General features: G+C 42.2%; 3 protein-coding genes across 3 annotated transcripts in view; 2 read left to right on the top strand and 1 right to left on the bottom strand.

The window, feature by feature from the left end:
* The window catches only part of LOC307020643 (tripartite motif-containing protein 16-like), a 282,404-nt gene extending 267,627 nt beyond the window's left edge, over positions 1 to 14,777 (top strand). The window contains exon 2 of the mRNA XM_079652153.1: positions 12,589 to 14,777. Within this exon, the coding sequence (XP_079508279.1) occupies positions 12,589 to 13,833 (1,245 nt within the window). The 3' untranslated portion in view covers positions 13,834 to 14,777. The remainder of the gene's footprint in view (positions 1 to 12,588) is intronic.
* Positions 1 to 23,025, bottom strand: part of LOC307020638 (double-stranded RNA-specific editase B2-like) — a 198,896-nt gene that overhangs the window by 143,066 nt on the left and 32,805 nt on the right. Inside the window, 1 exon segment of the mRNA XM_079652148.1 lies at positions 2,255 to 2,316. Coding sequence (XP_079508274.1) covers positions 2,255 to 2,316 — 62 coding nt within the window.
* Positions 18,191 to 21,062, top strand: LOC307020642 (tripartite motif-containing protein 16-like). Its single transcript, XM_079652152.1, has one exon. It carries the CDS (start codon positions 18,302 to 18,304, stop codon positions 19,964 to 19,966), a length of 1,665 nt encoding a protein of 554 aa, XP_079508278.1. The 5' UTR covers positions 18,191 to 18,301; the 3' UTR covers positions 19,967 to 21,062.

Genomic DNA, 23,025 nt, shown 5'->3' with positions numbered 1-23,025 from the left:
CTCTTCACTCATTTGCATCATAATACCAATTTTGCATAATCTCCCTCTCTTCACATTTACTTCCAATTTACAGCAGCTGTCTAATCCCTGCCACTCACCTTTCTCAAACTGACAATCTCACTGCAGTAAAAGCAAGATAAGATCAAAATCAATCCTCTGTTTTGCCTCACAACATCATTTGATTGTTGTTATCATGACATTGAATCTCTTCTCTGGCCTTTCCCGGGTTCCTGAACCTCTGTTTCTGCAGGTTTCCAGTGACTGACTCCTTCTTCTCCGGAGGATTATCGGGTCGCTGTACCTCCTTTTGTTTGTCTCTCGCTGAAGGTGGCGTGCCGCTGAGCCTCTGGGATTCACATTTTTCTTGTAATATTTCACCTCACTGACTCCCCAAAGCCCCACTGCTGCCTCCTTTGTACGATTATCCACATTGTCTTATCACGTGCCGGAGTGAAAGAAGGAATCAAATGAACCCTCCTTCGTTGGTTTGTTTTTTCTTTTTGAAGCATTATTCTAATCTGTTGCTTGAGTAGTGTGAAGGATTTGATTTGGATGTATTTGTAAAGTGTACATTTGGTTTTTAGCAGAGTAGTTTTAAAGGTCGAAATGTCCTTCACTTTGGTCCTTACTGAAATATATTTGAACAACTCCACTTATAATTACAGTGGCAGACAGGTGCACATGTGTTACAACAGCCCAAAACATTTCCATTAACAAAAACGCATTGCGGTTTAAAAAACGATACATATATAGCATAAATGTGACTCACAAAGCTGGGAGACCAGGGGTGTTTCTCAATGTCAAGGAAGGATCCTTCAGAGCCACTATTTCAAGGATGCTACGTCATCGAATCCGGCCGAAGGACTGTTCCAAAGTCCAGGATCCTTGGAATTCTACCGAGGACTGAATCCTTCGTTGCGGGAAATTTCAAGGATGCACATGTGTATCCTCGGCGGTCTTAAAATCCCCACAATGCTTTGCGCACCGACCAATTTCCAAGGCGGGGCCTCTCATATGACGCACACCTGCACACTTGCTAGCCTGTTCCATTCTTCGTTCTCCGAATGCCAGGAAGGATTAATGCCTAGCCTCTGAAGGACCCGACTCGGAAGACATGTCCTACCAAGGAAGCGTCCTCGACATTGAGAAACACCCCAGGGGACACAAAAAAGTGACGCACACAGCTGGCAGACCAGGGGACACTAAAAAGTGACGCACACAGCTGGGAGACCGGGGGACACTAAAAACTGACGCACACAGCTGGGAGACCAGGAAACATTAAAAAGTGACGCACACAGCTGGGAAACCGGGGGACACTAAAAAGTGACGCACACAGTTGGGAGACCAGGGGACACTAAAACGTGATGCACACAGCTGGGAGACCAGGGGACACTAAAGAGTGACACACACAGCTGGGAGACCAGGGGACACTAAAAAGTGACGCACACAGCTGGGAACGGAGCGCTTGGTGACGTTCAGGATTTTAAAGTTGGATAAATGTCTATGCTGTTGTAAACTCACCTAAAATGTAAGTGTTATTGGTTTATTTTAATGAAGCGAACACATGATTCCTCCAGATGTTATTGCAGATCTGCTGTAGCAAACGTAGCTAACCTAGTCATTTCAAATATACTGATAAAACACTTACAGTTATGAAACAGACTAACTCTGCCAACTCGTTGAAGCATCCACGTTTAAAATAAAAAAAGATAATTTAACTTGTTTTGAAGTCTCTGGATCCGTGTACAATTAAAATATAATAAGTCCATAAAACCCTGAAAACAAAAAGCTATAGGCCTACAACTAGATTTGATGCCAACTGGATGAATTTGAGCTTGAAATCTAATTTATAAAGTGTGACGGAATGATAAAATCATATCCATCATCTCCTGGTGTTTGCAGACATACACACAGGTTTAGGTGAGATTAATAGGGACTTTAGGAACATGCAGACACAACAGAGAAGCTATTACTGCGAGATGAAAAACAGATACTGTATCCCAGCCTGTGGCTACGATCCCACAGGGCAGGCAGAATGAACCGAGTCTCCCAAATGATCTCAACATCGCAGCAAATAGGACACAGCAGCTTCCTGAGGCCAAACATTACTGTGTACATTAGATCCATCCCAGTGTTCCTGCGTGAGAGCCTGCAGGCGCTCGGCAGCATGTACAGCAATAATGAATGTGTGTTGTTGATCCACGTGGACATATTATACAATTTGCATATTTATGTTTTTCTCAGGGTCTCTTACCTTTTTTCTCAGTCCACACTTTCTTGCCTGGTTTTGTGTCTTTTTTTCCACTCCTTGACTTCCTGTTTGAAGCATTAAAATGAATAACTTTATGTTTCGGCACTTCTATAGTTTAATGCAGAATATATTTGACCGGGTTTATAGTAGAAGGGTTATTTTGCAAACACAGATACCTCTATTTCTTTAACTAAATCTTATTTTGTGTGTGTGTCTAATCCAGGGATTATCAATTCAATAGGTTGGTGTGTTTTGACAAGAGGTCTCAGTTTATTATTTTCACAAAACAAAGTGAACATCATTCAAACTAATTTACTAAATGTAAGAAATGCATCTTGTCAATCTTCTTTCCAATATGTTGCTTCGTGTTTGAAAACATTTACTTTTGTATTTATTTAAAACACTTCGAAACGCCTCCATTGGAGTCCTTTGTTTAATTCCAAAACAACACTCGAGCTCCTATTGGCTCGCGTTCCAACACATTGTACGTGGGGCGGGACATCTCTAAGCGGTCACTACAGAGCCGGCTAGCTAACCAATCAGAGCAGACTGTGCTCTGGTTTCAGACAGAGGGTGAAAAGAGGTTCTGCAGCACAGGCAGTATGAGAAAAATAAACTCTTTAAAGTAGAGACACTACATACTGATATACACCTGAACATCAGCAGGAGAGGACTCTTTAAAGTAGAGACACTACATACTGATATACACCTGAACATCAGCAGGAGAGGACTCTTTAAAGTAGAGACACTACATACTGATATACACCTGAACATCAGCAGGAGAGGACTCTTTAAAGTAGAGATACTACATACTGATATACACCTGAGCATCAGCAGGAGAGGACTCTTTAAAGTAGAGACACTACATACTGATATACACCTGAACATCAGCAGGAGAGGACTCTTTAAAGCAGAGCCACTACATACTGATATACACCTGAACATCAGCAGGAGAGGACTCTTTAAAGTAGAGACACTACATACTGATATATACCTGAACATCAGCAGGAGAGGACTCTTTAAAGTAGAGACACTACATACTGATATATACCTGAACATCAGCAGGAGAGGACTCTTTAAAGTAGTGACACTACATACTGATATACACCTGAACATCAGCAGATGACTCTTTAAAGTAGAGACACTACATACTGATATACACCTGAACATCAGCAGCAAAGGACTCTTTAAAGTAGAGACACTACATACTGAAATACACCTGAACATCAGCAGGAGAGGACTCTTTAAAGTAGAGACACCACATACTGATATACACCTGAACATCAGCAGGAGAGGACTCTTTAAAGTAGAGACACTACATACTGATATACATCTGAACATCAGCAGGAGAGGACTCTTTAAAGTAGAGACACTACATACTGATATACACCTGAACATCAGCAGGAGAGGACTCTTTAAAGTAGAGACACTACACACTGATATAAACCTGAACATCAGCAAGAGAGGACTCTTTAAAGTAGAGACACTACATACTGATATACACCTGAACATCAGCAGGAGAGGACTCTTTAAAGTAGAGACACTACACACTGATATACACCTGAGCATCAGCAGGAGAGGACTCTTTAAAGAAGAGACGCTACATACTGATATACACCTGAACATCAGCAGGAGAGGACTCTTTAAAGTAGAGACACTACATACTGATATACACCTGAGCATCAGCAGGAGAGGACTCTTTAAAGTAGAGACGCTACATACATACAAATATGAACCTGAAAATGAGCAGTATATGTCCTCTTTCATATTATTATTAGAAACATGAGTTTATTCTCTTCCTATTTCACGTGGCGGCTCTAGTTTCACCCACCTTTCCCTTCTTCCTATCTCTTTCTATGTGTGTGTGTGTGTGTGTTTGTGCATGTGGGTTTGTGTGTGTGTGCGTGCGTGCGTGCATGCGTGCGTGTGTGTGTATGCGTGTGTGTGTGTGTTCTACCTTTATTGTTTTAAGAGCGACACCGTGAAGTCAGCCACCCTGGTCACACTTGAGTGAATTGGCGGGGAGTTTCATTACGCTGTGAAATAACGATCGTACCGTGATTAAGTTGATTAGATTTCATGAATATTTGAAAGGCGAACCGAATTGCTGATTAAATATTTACTGGAGGTTTCCTTCCTGACAGACTGGGAGATCATATCACGTCTCTCAAATGACTGACTGTACTGTACTTTAAACTCTTTATGGCTTAGCACTACCTTCCAATATCATATAACTGTAATTATGTGCTAACCAGGTTTATTCTTGTCAGTTTTAATGACATTTAATGGGATGTTGTTGATCTATTGTAGTTTATAACTGCAGTAATAGTAGTAAAAGTATGCCATGGAAACACTAACACATATTCTGATATTTTAATAATGACGGTGTTCATTAATACTCCTGTGCCTACAGTTCCCCAGCAGTAATACAATCAGCATGCCATTCTGTTTTAGCGGTAATGATGATTTAACAAAGATATAATATAAAATAAAAAATGACTTTGAGAAGCTGATGACAAAATGTGTCTTTATTGGGTGTTGAACCTGCACGTGAAATCAATGCTTAGACCTCTAGGCCACCATCATATATTTAAAGTGAGAACGCCCAGCGATGTCGGTGTGAGGTTTTCTCAAGTGTATTTACCTTTGCGCACACAATACGCACAAAGGCGGTGTTCATCTTTTACGCAATGCTGTTTGGTTGCTAGCCTTATGTTGGAAAAATCTCACTCTTCACCGCCTTGAGTTTCAAAACAGGATACATGTATTTATGATCCTCTCAAGAATGGAAGTAGTAATCTCCCGAATAGTGTCCTTCACATGCTGATATACAAGAGAGGGAGTTACACAGTCACAAGATGGTTCAAAGCAATCGTTGTCACATAGCTTATCATATCCCTAAAACAGTGTGTCATGCTTCTCTTCTAGGTAATCATACATCCTGCCAAATACAATGTTATACTCTTGGGCCTTCGTTATCATGTGCACGTCTGTCCTTGAAAGAGTACATTCAGTATTTTCCCAACACCTTATATTCTGTGGATACGCCAACATTCATAACTAATGGAATTTTTTTTGCTGTTACCTAAAATGATGTATACTGACTGCAGGGCTGGAACCCTTACCAATTATAAGACAACCACACTACCTCTCAGCCACAGCTGCATTATGGTCCTATGGTCAGAAATGATAAGACTAATAGCCAGATATTTAGCAAACCGTTTTTATGTCTGAATGGAGTTTCTGCATTGTAAAAGGTGTGAGGAGAGGAAGTGAAGTTTCAACAAATGTAGGAGTCTGCTTTGCAATAATATTTTCTTTCACTTCCCATGACAACTCTAACGTCTTATCTTAATATCCGTAACTTGTTACTCTGCTTGGCTCCCAAAATTAACCAAAAAGCAAAATATAGACAGATTATGATCTTTTAATATAGAAACCCAACCATTAAGATTTTGATGAAATCTGTACAGGAGGCTTTAGCTCAAGGGGTAAATGGATGGAACCTGAAGTTTGGTGCTTTGAATCCTACTCATATCTTATGGAAATACCAAGGCGGCTGTAATTGTGGTGTAAAAAATGGAAAAGAAAAACTGAAATTGGGTTAAGAAAGAAAGAAACAGAGGCTTAAAGGTGGGCTAGGTAAGTCTGAGAAACTGGCTCGAGATACACTTTTTGTTATATTCCATGGAATGCTCTTAACAACCCGATAGCAATGAATATCTGAAGTGCTTTGACAAAGAATCCATAAAAAATGTCATCTGTGGAAGCCGTGGTGCTGTAAAAAGCACGACCAATCATCTGAGCCGGCCCGGCTAAAGTAACTGGATGGCCTACCTGCCTGTCAGCCTTCCATCTGTGCACAAACTTATCTCGTGCCCTCATTGGTGGTCATGTGCGCGTTCGTGTGTGTTGGAGGAGGGGCTCTGGAAGGAAGTGGCAGATTTATTCCGGCTGTGTATTTTCAAATTCTAGCGCCCTCGAGCTGGTTTCTCCAGAATGACCTACCCCACCTTTAAGTAGTCTGTTTTTTTCTAAAGGATATGTTCAGGAAACCCGGCTCCAGAGGCCTGTACTACAAAGCCGGATTTTCGCTTAGCGGGCTAACTTCAGGGACAACTCTGGGTTTCCGGTCCGCTGGTTCTCTTTTTAGCGGGCTAGATCAGCTGTATTCATCTTGCAGGTGCAGCTATGTGGCTTTTATCCTGGATAAAGTGTTTCAATCATGGATGATTAAACTTTAACTTCTTCATATGTCTAATATTATAGTTGACTTTTCATTCAGGAAGTATGAGTATCAGTACCCTTGTCCATGTTTGTGATTGGTCGAATGCTCCAAATATCACCCCTTTCATGTGAACGCGCACCTAACTAGATAGGGCACGGCTGGCTTGAGCGATCCACTCGATAACCCGCGTCGTAGGACCGTTTAGCAAGAGCGCGTATGTTTTGGATTAGGCCAACCGGCTAACTCAAACATATCCAGGTCATGTTGAACCGGCTTCGTAGTACAGGCCTCAGATCCACTAGCCTTTGGTGTTTATGAAACACATGTAAAAAAAGGACAGTCACTTCCTGTGATGAGTTTCAACAACGGTGTCTTTAACAATATCTTCTCACGTCCTCTGACAAGTCCCCATTCAGCCCTGACCCTAATATATGTGGAAACACGACCCAGTAAAATGTCAGTGATATCTGTCTGGGTGTTTGGCTTAAGTGGTAAATGCATGACTAAAAGTCAGAAGGTTGGTGGTCCAATACTCTGCATGGAAATGGACTTTGTTAGCATGTGCAAAGTGCTATTGCGCATGTGCACAATGCACAGTGCGCATGCACACCTCTGCCCAAATTGGATGACGCCAGCACGATGAAAGTGAAGTGAATAACAGGTGAGTATAATATTATAGAGCTGAAAATAACTACATCAGGGTGCTTCATTATAACCACAAACACCTCTAATCACGCAATATGCTCCGTAATAACTCCATATTTCGTGAATGTATTTCGTGAATGTATTTCATGAATGAGACGCTGCAACTGTTTTTTTGCAAAAGTATCGTCTCATGTTTTCGTCATGGAAACACATTGCACTGTGTTGTACATTGCACGGACTGAAAACGTTTTAACCAAAGGCAATTTAATTTCTTTATTTATATCGATATCTTTGTGGTGACGTGTGTTCACTCTGCTGTGTATCTGTGTCGAGAAGATATTCAACAGATAGGCTATTATGATTTTGTGAAATTACTTCCATGTATTCCGCCCTGCCCCCTCGCTCGGAAGATCCTCTGGACATTTATTATAAGGTCAAAAACTAAAAAAGTATTGCAATTTCTTTTCCCTTTACTGGTTCAAGAAAGATAAGAACAAATGAAACGCAGGGGGGGGCGGGGCTCGGGGGGTGTTAGTGACTTGACCGACCGATCCACTTCAGTACCGGCCCACCGGGAAAACTCCCGGTATTCCCAATGGCCAGTCCGCCCCTGTTTCCGCATTAAGATAATAAAATAGCTCTTTGAACATAAAAACGATTGCTTGCTTTCAACCAATGCAGTTTTTGTTTGGCTGAGTCAAGTCACTTGAGGTTGCATTACAGGAAACATGGAGCACTAGTGGCTCCAAGTGGCAGCATGAAGGAACTTCATTGATCTTTAAGAGATCAATGATATCAATGAGATACACCTGGATAAATAAAGGTTTGAAATGAAATGAAATGAACTGTGATATGATAAATACTGTAAAATGATGCAGGATCTTCTTTTTGTCAGTATTTAAGAAGTCACCAATTGGCTTCAGCCTCAATCTAGAAGACAGTTTCATTGGATAAGGTTGATCTTTAAATGTGTTCACTTCAGTTGTCCCTCTTTTTTCAAGGAAGTGGGAAGCAGGTCATTTAAATACAAAGCTCCTTTTGATTAAAATAATCTTCCTCTTTCTTTAAGATCCATTTTTGTATTTCATTCTGGCTTTTACCATCAAAAATTATTATTTATAAATAAATTAAACACAGTTCATTTTACCGTACATTACATACAAGTTGAAAAGTTAAGAACATTTACTCTAGAACAGTTCTTGGTATTAAAAAAAAGTATTCAAAGTATTTTGTATTATACTGTCCTTTACTTATACTCCACTACATTACAAAGCGACATAATTTCCCTTTTGTTCCACTTAATTGATTTGGCAGCGGTATCGTCATTCAGTCAGCACAAAGTCCTGTTGTCACAATGTGCTTGATTCCGGGAATAAGGAGTACTAAACACCCTGTATCTTATTAAACCGCTCCTCTTGCTGGAATGACGTTAAGCGTGTAAGCCCGTCATTCTTTCTGCAATGAACTACGGTTTTGATGTAGTTTATAACTGCAGTAATCGTAGTAAAAGTATGCCATGGAAACACTGACACATATTCTGATATTTTAATAATGACGGTGTTCATTAATGCTCATGTGCCTACAGTTCCCCACCACTATTACAATCAACATGCCATTCTGCTTTAACGGTAATGATGATTTAACAAAGATATAATGTAAAAAATAAAAAATGACTGAGAAGCTGATGACAAAATGTGTCTTTATTGGGTGTTGAACCTTGGGCACCTGCACGTGCTATCAATACTTAGACCTCTAGGACACCATCATATTTTTAAAGTGAGAACACTGTGAGTTACTGTGATCTTCTACAGTACATTGTTGGTTACTGTGATTACTACTGATATTTTTAAGGTACTGTAATCTTTGGTTGGAAACACGGTATTATACTCTAAAATAGTAGACAGTAATTTACTGTTCACAAACACTGTAAATAACTGTGGATCTCACAGCCCTTTTTTACAGTGTGGTAAAGGTGCAGCTAGTTTTAATGACTTTAAAGTAACTAAAGGTATTAAATACATGTAGTGGAGGAAAAGTACACCATTTACCTCTGAATTGTTGTGGAGTAGAAGTAAGTACAGAGTAACATGTACAAGTATCTCAAAATTGTACTGAAGTACAGCACTTGAGTAAATGTACTTAGTTACTTTTCACCACTGTGCCTAAATAAAAAACAGATAACGTTCAGTGTCCTTTAAATCAGACACGTTGTGCTTTTTAAAGTGCTTCTGGTGTTTTATGTCCAACTCGATGTTTCGTAGGTGAGTTTTTATTTGACATGAATGTGTTTTTGTCGGCTTTTAACCGCATGTCCTTCCAGAGTTTATGGTTTAACTCGGACATGAAGGTTTAAAGAACCGTGTGGTTGCTCCGGAGAGACAGGTGAGTGAAGCGATGAGTCAATATTGTTGTTGTTGCTTTTTTATTTATGCAGTGAAGGAAGACTTACGGTTATACTTTTCAAAATAAAGATGGATATATAGATACTTCATATATCCCAAATTGGAAAATAAGCATTTTGACAGTCACTTACCAAACAGTTAACCCCCAGGGGGCGCAAGTACAGCGCGTTCGGCAGGGGACTCCTTGGCCTCTGGTTGGCGATTCGCCACTTCCGGTTCCTGCTGAAAGGCCGTGAGTTTACGGCGTTCGTGGACCACAAGTCACTCACATTCTGCCGAGCTGGGGTCCGCATGCCAGCAACGCCAAATCTCTCGTACATATCCAAGTACACCACGGACATCCAACATTTAGCTGGTAAGCTAACGTGGTCATGGACTGCCTCTCCAGAGCGGTCATCAGAGCTGGGCAGCTGGGCCTTGATTACCTCTGCATGAGCACGGACCAGGCCTATGACCATGGGGTGCAGACCCTCAAGGCCTCGGACACAGGATTACGCCTGGAGGAGGTCGCGGTCGTTGATTCAGGCGCAAAGTTGTTGTGGGACTTTTCCACGGGCAAGCCTCGACCGGAGTGGCGTCCACAGACATTTATAGGGGCAGGTGCTCAAGAGAAGAAAAAAAAAAGCGCACCTTCTGAGTTGTCGTGGCGGTCGCCCGCGCGCGAAATTGTGCGCGAAAATTAGCTGGATAATGGCGGATTTTGTTAGTTTCTTTTCGGTTTTTGGTTACTTTATTTCGGTGTTAGGGTTAGGTTAGGGTTATGTTATTTAATTCTTATTTTTGCCTGATTTATTATCAAAAAATGTATTATTTTAACATTTATTTTTATTATTCTAAATGACTTAGGGGGGTCCAATCTGAAGCTAGGGGGAGACGAAACCCGCCCCCCCCCCCCCCCCCCCCGGGAATGACATGACGCCCCTGGTGGAACCGCCGGCTGCCTTAGTAGTGTGAGATTTATTAAAGGCACATCTTGTATGTCGTAATTGCAAAGTGCATAACGAGACTAAATGGATGGATGCAAGAAAAGAATTGAAGTTATAGTTTAGTTTGGCATCTGATTTAGGGGATTAAATAATACACTCGTTGTATTTGTTACCTGGTGGTTACTTACTTGGTCGTCACTAGGGCACTTTTAATCGTGTTGCTGCGTGCTGCTGCACCACACACCCGCAGTGGCCTGTCTGACTGAGTGACTGACTGTCTGCTCTGCGCGCTGCGCGTTTCACGTTGAGAGCAGGGAAGGGAGGGGCTGCAGCCAGTGCACGTACGGGAGTGCCGCGGGGCACGTGTGGGGGTCTGACAAAATTACAACGCGCATTTGGGACATTGTTGTATATATTAGAAGCTTTCAATCCAGAATTGATCGATGTTACCATGAGCCACATACAGTACACTGTAAAAAAAAAAAAAAAAAAACTGTAAAAAACGAACTTTCAAAAGAGCACATTGTTGTCCCGAGGGCAAAACGGGCAGGTGCTCAAGCACTACCTAGAGTCTATGTGTGCACGTCCCTGCTCGACCGCTAGTCCCTGAGAATTGGCGCAGACCCGTTTTTGAGGCGATTGACAACCGTTTCCCACCCCGGCGGGAAACCATACCTTTTCACAATGGTGGACAGGATGACCCGCTGGCCCGAGGCCATTCCCCTCACGCAGGAGCTCCAACAAGCCGTTTAGGACAGAGAGAGAATACACATACTATACAGAGATGTTGTTTGAGAAACCAATGTGAGTTTGGAACATTGAACAATGTAAATCTTTTCTAGTAGACCTCAACAATGGAATTAAGATCAGTAGAAATGGCCTGACATGGGACCTTTAACATAATAAATTAGCTCTTTAAACATAAAAATAATTGCTTGATTACAATCAATGCAGTCTTTGGTTTGGCTAAGTTAAATCACTTGAAGTTGCATTACAGGAAACATGGAGCACTGGTGGCTCCAAGTGGCAGCTTGAAGGAAGTGTGATATGATATTTACTGTAAAATGATGCAGGCATTAAGGATCTTCTTTTTGTCTGTATTTAAGAAGTCACCAATTGGCTGCAGCCTCAATCTCTTTTTTCAAGGAAGTGGGGGGCAGGTCATTTGAATACAAAGCTCATTTTGATTGGAATAATCTTCCTCTTTCTTTAAGATCCATTTTTTAAATGTCATTCTGGCTTTTACTATCAAAGTTATTCAATAAAAATAATATTTAACAATAAATAAAACAGTTAATTTTACCGTACATTACATACGAGTTGAAAAGTTAGTAGGAACATTTAGTGTAGAACAGTTCTTGGTAATAAAAATAAGTATTAAAAGTATTTTGTATTATACTGTCCTACTCCACTACTGTACATTACAAAGGGAAATATTTTCCCTTTTGTTCCACTTATTTCATTTGGCAGGTGTATCGTCATTCAGTCAGCACAAAGTCCTGTTGTCACAATGTGCTTGATACCTGGAATAAGGAGTACTAAACACACCCTGTATCTTTTGAAACCGCTCCTCTTTCTGGAATGAAGTTGAGCGTATAAACCTGTCATTCTTTCTGCATATCTCACAGATAATCACTTGTTCCCTCCCCTTCACTGAACTACAGTTTCGATGTAGGTGAAACATAACTGTTGTAGAGACAGTGAGCTGGCAGGCTATATCAACAGCAGACTGTCACTCGCATGGGAGGTATAATGGCGCAAGAAGGAGCTCAGCTGGACCAGGATGCAATTTGCTGTTCGATATGTCTGGATGTACTTAAGGAGCCTGCGACTATTCCCTGTGGACACAGTTTCTGTATGAAGTGTATTCAAACCCACTGGGACAAAGAGGATGAGAAGGAAGTCTACAGCTGCCCTCAGTGTAGGCAGAGCTTCACACCGAGGCCTGTCCTGCTGAAAAGCATCATGTTAGCAGATTTAGTGGAGAAACAGAAGACTGGACTTGAAGAAGCTCCTGCTGATCACTGCTATGCTGGAGCTGAAGATGTGGCCTGTGATGTCTGTACTGGGAGAAAGCTGAGAGCCTGTAAGTCCTGTCTGCAGTGTCTGATCTCTTACTGTGACAAACACCTCCAGCCTCATCATGAATCTCCTGCCTTTGGAAAACACAAGCTGGTGGAGCCCTCCAAGAAGCTTCAGGAGAACATCTGCTCTCGTCACGACGAGGTGATGAAGATGTTCTGCCGCACTGATCAGCAGTTTATCTGTTATCTCTGCTCTGTGGACGAACACAAAGGACACGACACGGTGTCAACTGCAGCAGAGAGGACTGAGAGGCAGAGAGAGCTGGAGGGGAGTCGACTAAACATCCAGCAGAGAATCCAGGACGGAGAGAAGGAGGTGAAGCTGCTTCAGCAGGAGGTGGAGGCCGTCAATGGCTCTGCTGATAAAGCAGTGGAGGACAGTGAGAAGGTGTTCACTGAGCTGATCCGTCTCATGGAGAAAAGAAGCTCTGATGTGAAGCAGCAGCTCAGATCCCAGCAGAAGAGAGAAGTGAGTCGAGTCAGAGAGCTCCAGGAGAAGCTGGAGCAGGAGATCTCTGATATGAAGAAGAAAGACGCTGCACTGGAGTTGCTCTCTCACACAGAGGATCACACCCAGTTTCTTCAAAGCTACCTCTCATCTACACACTCATCCATCATCCTTCCTCTGAGATACCTTGGAGATGTGAAAGCAGCTTTGTCAAAATTCAGAGATAAACTACTGGACGTCCTGAGAGATGAATGGACGAACGTGTATCTGACAGTGGGTGATGTGGACACATTGCTGTCACAACCACAGCCCACGACCAGAGCTGGATTCTTAAAATACTCACGTCAAATCACACTGGATCCAAACACAGCACACACACGTATGTACTTATCTGAGAGGAACCGAAAAGTAACTTCAACGCCAGGAGAAAGTTATCCTAGTCACCCAGACAGATTCACCACATATCCTCAGGTCCTGAGTAAGGAGAGTCTGCCTGGACGTTGTTACTGGGAGGTGGAGAAAGGTGTGGGAGGAGTTGCAGTGGCTGTAGCATACAAAGACAATGACACTGTAAATGAAAAATTTGGAGATAGTGACAAGTCGTGGGCATTAGGTTTTTACAAAAAGTCTTATGATTTCAAACATCAGAAAAACCCAATTCCGGTCTCAGGTCCTCAGTCCTCCAGGGTCGGAGTTTACCTGGATCACAGTGCAGGTATTCTGTCATTCTGGAGCGTCTCAGAGGAAACCATGACCCTCCTCCACAGAGTCCAGACCACCTTCACTGAGCCTCTCTACGCAGGACTTCATCTTAATGGTCCCGGTGGAAACACTGCTGAGATGTTGTGAGTTTAAGAAGATATTGAGAGGAAAAGGGGTAATCCTCAGATACTAGACAACTGTTTTTTTTGGTAGTGCCTGTGACTGCTAGAAAGTCTATTTGCTATGCAGTAAGTTTAAAGATTTTGCAAATCATCATTCCGGCAATGTTTTTTCAGGAAAATGCAACAAATGTTTCCACAACTGAAGAAATACCCAAACATTTAATACACTGGACATTCTTTACATTTGTAGATTTTAAAATGACAAGGAAAAATGCTGGAAAAGTACTCAGGCATTCACTAGACTACTATATACTATATTATTTGCAGTAAAGGTAAAAACTGGTTGGTTAAAAGAAAGCCTGTTGGGTAAAAGGTTGTGTATTATAGCATGCATAGTGTTGAAGCAGTATTCCATTTGAATACTTATACTCATTGGGTTAATGTTTAACGTGGCTTCAAATGAACTTTAACCTTTCATCCTGCTCACTGTGAGCTAGTTGCAGATTTTTAATTCTCCACCAGAGGTCACACTTTGCATGTTCTCCTCTATAAAACACTAAGGTGTGCTTTGGTGACTTTAACTTTTCAGGGAGAATATTTTTATTTAGATCCCTTATTTAATGTTTTGTTTATTGTCAAAGTCTTGAAAGGAAATGCAAATGATGTATCTTTTTATTTGAAATCATCTTATCTAACACTGATGTAACATTAAAAATGAAGTTTATTACATTTTATTCTCTGTTTGAACATCAATATAACTTTAGCTGCATGATTTAATTTTTTATTTACTCACATATATGTTTGTTATTGTGTTCCTTGTTATCCTTGGTTTGAGTTGGGTTTTTAGGATTTAGTTTGCTGTGAATGCTGAGATGTTTCATCACATCCTGACCTAGATATCAGCCCTGGTGAAATGTACAATACAAATTGTGTGAAGGTGATGATATACTTAATAAAATTACACATGTACTGTAGAAGCATTGTTCCGTTTTTTTCGCACCACATATCTAGAACATAGTGTTGTTTAGGCCTCATTAAGTTGAATTTAGGTACATGTATTTAAATATCTCACTGTCAGAGGTGGAAGAAGTACTCTGATCTTGTACTTGAGTAAAAGTAGAAGTACTCAGATCTTGTACTTGAGTAGAAGTAGAAGTACTCAGATCTTGTACTTGAGTAAGAGTAGAAGTACTCGGATCTTGTACTTCAGTCAGAAGTACCAGAGTGTAGGAATACTCTGTTTCAGTAAAAGTCCTGCATTTAAAATGTTACTCAAGTAAAAGTAGAAAAGTATTCTCATCAAAATATAGTGAAAGTAGAAACAGTAAAAGTAGTTATTGTGCAGATTGGTCCATTTCAGAATAATATATATGATATGTTTGATAATGATTGATCATGAAAGTGTTCTCAAAGCTGGTAAAGGTGCAGCTAGTTTGAATGACTTTGTATACTGCAGGGTAGCTTGTGAATTTACTCCCGGTGGAACTAAAGTCCGATTTAAGAGTTGATTATATTTCACATCATTAAATCCACATCTGTGAAGTAACTAAAGGGATTAAATACATGTAGTGGAGTGAAAGAGACAGGTGGGTGAAGCGATGAGTCAATATTGTTGTTGTTTCTGTTTTATCCATAATGAACGTTTTCTCTGCGGGTTAGCCGTTAGCTTGGACGTTAGCCGTTCAGTGAAGGAAGACTTCCGGTTTTACTTTTCAAAATAAAGAGGTATATATATAGATACTTCATATATCCCAAATCGGGAAATAAGCTTTTTGACAGTCACTTACCAAAGAGTTAACCCCCACGGGGCGCAAGTACAACGCGTTCGGCAGGGGACTCCTTGGCCTCTGGTTGGCGATTCGCCACTTCTGGTTCCTGCTGGAAGGCTGTGAGTTTACGGCGTTCGTGGACCACAAGTCACTCACATTCTGCATGTCCAAGGTGGCCGAGCTGGGGTCCGCCCGCCAGCAACGTCAGACCTTGTACATATCCGAGTACACCACGGCCATCCAACATTTAGCTCGTAAGGCTAACGTGGTTGGGGACTGCTTCTCCAGAGCGGTCATCGGAGCTGTGCAGCTGGGCCTCAATTACCTCCGCATTAGCACGGACCAGGCCTCTGACCACGGGGTGCAGACCCTCAATGTCTCGGAATCAGGATTACGCCTGGAGGAGGTCGCGGTCGGTGACTCAGGCGCAAAGTTGTTGTGCGACTTCTCCACGGGAAAGCCTTGACCGCTAGTCCCTACAAACTGGCGCAGACCCCTTGTTGAGGCGATTAACAACCTTCCCAAACCCGGCAAGAAACCATCAGTGAAGTTGGTGTCGCAGAAGTTTGTGTGGCAGGGGCTTAAGAAGGACTTGAAGACCTGGGTTGAGTCATGCGTGGCCTGTCAACGGGCTCAAGTGCACCGACATACTAGTGCCCCTTTTGAACTTTCTGCGGTTCCCGAGAGGAGGTTTGACCATGTCAATGTTGACTTCGTATGTCCACTGCCCCCCTCTCACGGTTTCACCTACCTCTTCGCGATGGTGGACAGGATGACCCGCTGGCCCGTGGCCGTTCACCTCACCTCGACGGCATCATCTGACGTGGCCCACGCATTCATCGGCACATGGGTGGCACGCTTTGGGACCGTTTCTGACCTCTCCTCTGACCGGGGACCCCAGTTTACTTTGGAGCTCTGGAACGCAGTTGCCGAGGGTTTGGGGGTCAAGCTGAACTGCGCGGTGTCCCCCGGGCTACGGTCTGCGGATTTTGCACGGGGACAAGAGCCTGGTGGTGGACGTAGGTGGCAGACCTGAGACCGTATCCATCGATAGGATTAAGCCTGCTCATGTGGACGTTTCCAGGCTGTTGGAATTGGCTCTGCCCCCACATCGGGGCTGTCCTCCCTTGGCCCGCCCCAATAAAAGGCCACTCTGAAACGTGCAGTTTTGCTTTATTGGGGGGGTCCGGGGGGGTCCGAAAACCAGTCAGTATCTGGTGTGACCACCATTTGCCTCACACAGTGCAACACATCTCCTTCGCATAGAGTTGATCAGGTTGTTGATTGGGGCCTGTGGAATGTTGGTCCACTCCTCTTCAATGGCTGTGCCAAGTTGCTGGATATTGGCAGGAACTGGAACACGCTGTCGTATACGCCGATCCAGAGCATCCCAAACATGCTCAATGGGTGACATGTTAGGGTTAGGGAAAGTGTATTTACAGTTTGAAAGGTTGTTAAATGAAATTTGGTGATGATTAATAGTTTTTGTGTTAATGTAACAGCAGTTAAAACAGGACCGGTCAAATTTGACAGCGAACACCAAAGTAAGGGGGGGGAAACAAAGACAATAGGAGGGTTAATACATCCCCGTGTTTACCAGACCAGGGCTTTTATTTTGAAACTACTTCATTGTATTCAGCCCTGCCCCCTCGCTTGAAAGATCCTCTGGACATTTATTATAAGATAAAAAACAAAACAAATATTGCAGTCTCTTTTCCCTTTACTGGTTCAAGAAAGATAAAAACAAATGAAGCGCAGGTACACACATCCTGTCTATAATACTGTTTATAAAGTCTGCTTGAATACAGAATGTGAGTAAATGCACTTAACATAATAAAATAGCTCTTTAAACATGAAAACGATTGCTTGCTTACAACCAATGCAGGTTTTTGTTTGGCTGAGTTAAGTCACTTGAAGTTGCATTACAGGAAACATGGAGCACTGGTGGCTCCAAGTGGCAGCATGAAGGAAGTGTGATATGATATTTATTGTAAAATGATGCAGGCATTAAGGATCTTCTTTTTGTCAGTATTTAAGAAGTCACCAATTGGCTGCAGCCTCAATCTAGAAGACAGTTTCATGGGATATGGTTGATCTTTAAATGTGTTCACTTCAGTTGTCCCTCTGTTTTCAAGGAAGTGGGAAGCAGGTCATTTAAATACAAAGCTCCTTTTGATTGGAATAATCTTCCTCTTTCTTTAAGATCCATTTTTCCATTTCATTCTGGCTTTTACCATCACAAATTATTATTTATATATAAATAAAACACGGTTAATCTTACTGTACATTACATACGAGTTGAAAAGTTACTAAGAACATTTACTCTAGTACAGTTCTTGGTATTAAAAAAAAGTATTAAAAGTATTTTGTATTATACTGTCCTATACTTATACTCCACTACATCACAAAGGGAAATATTTTCCCTTTTGTTCCATTTAATTTATTTGGCAGATGTATATGTGTCATTCAGTCAGCACAAAGTCCTGTTGTCACAATGTGCTTGATTCCAGGAATAAGGAGTACTAAACACACACTGTGTCTCATGAAACCGCTCCTCTTTCTGGAATGAAGTTAAGCATATAAGCCCCTCCTACTTCCTGCATATCTCACAGATAATCACTTGTTCCCTCCCCTTCTCTGAACTTAAGTTTCGATTTAGGTGAATCATAACTGTTGTAGAGAGAGTGAGCTGGCAGGCTAGATCAACAGCAGACTGTCACTCGCATGGGAGGTATAATGTCGAAAGAAAGAGCTCAGCTGGACCAGGACGCAATTTGCTGTTCGATATGTCTGGATGTACTTAAGGAGCCTGCGACTATTCCCTGTGGACACAGTTTCTGTATGAATTGTATTCAAACCCACTGGGACAAAGAGGATGAGAAGGAAGTCTATAGCTGCCCTCAGTGTAGGCAGAGCTTCACACCGAGGCCTGTCCTGCTGAAAAGCATCATGTTAGCAGATTTAGTGGAGAAACAGAAGAAGACTGGACTTGAAGAAGCTCCTGCTGATCACTGCTATGCTGGAGCTGAAGAAGTGGCCTGTGATGTCTGTACTGGGAGAAAGCTGAGAGCCTGTAAGTCCTGTCTGCAGTGTTTGATCTCTTACTGTGAGAAACACCTCCAGCCTCATCATGACTCTCCTGCCTTTGGAAAACACAAGCTGGTGGAGCCCTCCAAGAAGCTCCAGGAGAACATCTGCTCTCGTCACGAAGAGGTGATGAAGATGTTCTGCCGCACTGATCAGCAGAGTATCTGTTATCTCTGCTCTGTGGACGAACACAAAGGCCACGACACGGTGTCAACTGCAGCAGAGAGGACTGAGAGGCAGAGAGAGCTGGAGGGGAGTCGACTAAACATCCAGCAGAGAATCCAGGACGGAGAGAAGGAGGTGAAGCTGCTTCAGCAGGAGGTGGAGGCCGTCAATGGCTCTGCTGATAAAGCAGTGGAGGACAGTGAGAAGATCTTGACTGAGCTGATCCGTCTGATGGAGAAAAGAAGCTCTGATGTGAAGCAGCAGCTCAGATCCCAGCAGGAGAGAGAAGTGAGTCGAGTCAGAGAGCTCCAGGAGAAGCTGGAGCAGGAGATCTCTGAGCTGAAGAAGAAAGACGCTGCACTGGAGTTGCTCACTCACACAGAGGATCACAACCAGTTTCTTCAAAGCTACCCCTCCTCACTGCCAGCCCTCAGTGAACCTACAGAATCATGCAGCATCAACATCCTTCCTCTGAGCTACTTTGAAGATGTGAAAGCAGCTTTGTCAAAATTCAGAAATAAACTAAGAAATGTTCTGAGAGATGAATGGACGAACGTGTATCTGACAGTGGGTGATGTGGACATATTGCTGTCACAACCACAGCCCACGACCAGAGCTGAATTCTTGAAATACTCACGGAAAATCACACTGGATCCAAACACAGCAAACACACGTATGTACTTATCTGAGAGGAACCGAAAAGCATCTTTCAGACTAGGAGAAAGTTATAAAAGTCAAACAGACAAAAAAATGATGAGCTGTCAGGTCCTGAGTAAACAGAGTCTGACTGGACGTTGTTACTGGGAGGTGGAGAAAGGTGTGGGAGGAATTGCAGTGGCTGTAGCATACAAAGACAATGACACTGAGGTATTTGGAAATAGTAACAAGTCGTGGGCTTTAGGCATTTACAAAGGTCGTTATGATTTCAAACATAAGAAACACCCAACTCCTGTCTCAGGTCCTCAGTCCTCCAGGGTCGGGGTTTACCTGGATCACAGTGCAGGTATTCTGTCCTTCTACAGCGTCTCAGAGGAAACCATGACCTTCCTGCATAGAATCAAGACCACCTTCACTGAGCCTCTCTACGCAGGACTTCTTCTTTGTGCTCCCCCTGGAAGCACTGCTGAGATGTTGTGAGCTTAAGAAGTTATTGAGAGGAAAAGGGGTAATCCTCAGATACTAGACAACTTGGTAAATGCAGCAAGTGGTTGGCACTTAAGATGCAGTTAGTTTAAACATTTAGCAAATCATCATTCCGGCAATGTTTGTTCAGGAAAATGCAATAAATGTTTCCACAACTGAAGAAAACCCAAAACATTTCAAGCACTGGACATTGTTTACATTTGTAGATTTTAAAATGACAAGGAAAAATGCTGGAAAAGTACTCAGGCATTCACTAGACTACTATATACTATTTTATTTGCAGTAAAGGTAAAATTGAAGTACTAATTTCTCCTAAATGTTTCTGAATTGATGCGTTAAGATGCTGTGCTGTTATTGTTATATTCATGTCTCTATACATATTGTATAAACTGATTGTGAGTTTAAATATGACCTGTTTTAATTACATTCTGCATCTAAAACATGAATCATACCCCATTTAAATAATCATTTGTCATAATGATGCAGTAATGAAGTAAATGTGCTGTTGGGTAAAAGGTTGTGTATTATAGCATGCATAGTGTTGAAGCAGTATTCCATTTGAATACTTATACTCATTGGGTTAATGTTTAACGTGGCTTCAAATGAACTTTAATCTTTCATCCTGCTCACTGTGAGCTAGTTGCAGATTTTAAATTCTCCACCAGAGGTCACACTTTGCATGTTCTCCTCTATAAAACACTAAGGTGTGCTTTGGTGACTTTAACTTTCAGGGAGTCTATTTTTATTTAGATCCCTTATTTAAATGTTTTGCTTATTGTCAAAGTCTTGAAAGGAAATGCAAATGATGTATCTTTTATTACAAATCATCTTATCTAACACTGATGTAACATTTTATTCTCTGTTTGAACATCAATATAACTTTAGCTGCATGATTTAATTTTGTATTTACTCACACATATACTTGTTATTATGTTCCTTGTTATCCTTGGTTTGAGTTGGATTTTTAGGATTTAGTTTGCTGTGAATGCTGAGATGTTTCATCACATCCTGACCTAGAAACCAGCTATGGTGAAATGTACAATATAAATTGTGTGAAGGTGATATACTTAATAAAATTACACATTTAGAAGCATTGTTCCGTTTTTTCCCGCACCACATATCTAGAACAAAGTGTTGTTTAGGCCTCATTAAGTTGAATTTAGGTACATGTATTTAAATATCTCACTGTCAAATGTGGAAGAAGTACTCTGATCTTGTACTTGAGTAAGAATAGAAGTACTCAGATCTTGTTTATGTAAAAGTAGAAGTACTCAGATCTTGTACTTGAGTAAAAGTACAAGTACTCAGATCTTGTACTTGAGTAAAAGTAATAGTCCCAGAGTGTAGGAATACTCTGTTACAGTAAAAGTCCTGCATTCAAAATGTTACTCAAGTAAAAGTAGAAAAGTATTATCATCAAAATATAGTGAAAGTAGCGACAGTAAAAGTAGTCATTGTGCAGATTGGTCCATTTCAGAATAATAGATATGATATGCTTTATAATGATTGATCATGAAAGTGTTCTCAAAGCTGGTAAAGGTGCAGCTAGTTTGAATGACTTTGTATACTGCAGGGTAGCTGGTGGATTTACTCCAGGTGGAACTAAAGTCTGATTTAACACTTGATTATATTTCACATCATTCATCCACATCTGAGAAGTAACTAAAGGTATTAAATACAAGTAGTGGAGGAAAAGTACACCATGTACCTCTGAACTGTAGTGGAGTAGAAGTACAGAATAGCATAAAATGTACAAGTATTTCAAAATTGTACCGAAGTACAGCACTTGATTAAATCTACTTAGTTACTTTTCACCACTGTGCCTGAATAAAAATGCTTTTATTTTTGAAGTGCTTCCGGTGTTTTATGTCTAACTCCATGTTTTGTAGGTGAGTTTTTATTTGACATGAATGTGTTTTTGTCGGCTTTTAACCGCATGTCCTTCCAGAGTTTATGGTTGAACTTGGACATGAATGTTTAAAGAACCGTGTGGTCGCTCCGGAGAGACAGGTGAGTGAAGCGATGAGTCAATATTGTTGTTGTTTCTGTTTTATCCATAATGAACGTTTTCTCTGCGGGTTAGCCGTTAGCTTGGACGTTAGCCGTTCAGTGAAGGAAGACTTCCGGTTTTACTTTTCAAAATAAAGATGGATATATAGATACTTCATATATCCCAAATCGGGAAATAAGCTTTTTGAAAGTCACTTACCAAACAGTTAACCCCCAGGGGGCGCAAGTACAGCGCGTTCGGCAGGGGACTCCTTGGCCTCTGGTTGGCCATTCGCCACTTCCGGTTCCTGCTGGAAGGCTGTGAGTTTACGGCGTTCGTGGACCACAAGTCACTCACATTCTGCATGTCCAAGGTGGCCGAGCTGGGGTCCGCCCGCCAGCAACGTCAGATCTTGTACATATCCGAGTACACCACGGACATCCAACATTTCGCTCGTAAAGCTAACGTGGTTGGGGACTGCCTCTCCAGAGCGGTCATCGGAGCTGTGCAGCTGGGCAGCTGGGCCTCAATTACCTCCGCATGAGCACGGACCAGGCCTCTGACCACGGGGTGCAGACCCTCAATGTTTCGGAATCAGGATTACGCCTGGAGGAGATCGCGGTTGGTGACTCAGGCGCAAAGTTGTTGTGCGACTTCTCCACGGGAAAGCCTTGACCGCTAGTCCCTACAAACTGGCGCAGACCCCTTGTTGAGGCGATTAACAACCTTCCGAAACCCGGCAAGAAACCATGGTGTCGCAGAAGTTTGTGTGGCAGGGGCTTAAGAAGGACTTGAAGACCTGGGTTGAGTCATGCGTGGCCTGTCAACGGGCTCAAGTGCACTGACATACTAGAGCCCCTTTTGAACTTTCTGCGGTTCCCGAGAGGAGGTTTGACCATGTCAATGTTGACCTCGTATGTCCAATGTCCCTCTCACGGTTTCACCTACCTCTTCACGATGGTGGACAGGCTGACCCGCTGGCCCGTGGCCGTTCACCTCACCTCGACGGCATCATGTGACGTGGCCCGTGCAATTATCGGCACATGGGTGGCGCGTTTTGGGA

This window comes from Notothenia rossii (assembly GCF_949606895.1).
Source record: "Notothenia rossii genome assembly, chromosome: 9".
In the NCBI taxonomy this organism is placed as follows: Eukaryota; Metazoa; Chordata; class Actinopteri; order Perciformes; family Nototheniidae; genus Notothenia; species Notothenia rossii.
This window is presented reverse-complemented; position numbering and strand designations above follow the sequence as displayed.

Coding starts and splice junctions, on each gene's coding strand:
- LOC307020642 (XM_079652152.1), top strand. CDS start 18,302: ATGGGAGGTATAATGTCGAAAGAAAGAGCTCAGCTGGACCAGGACGCA.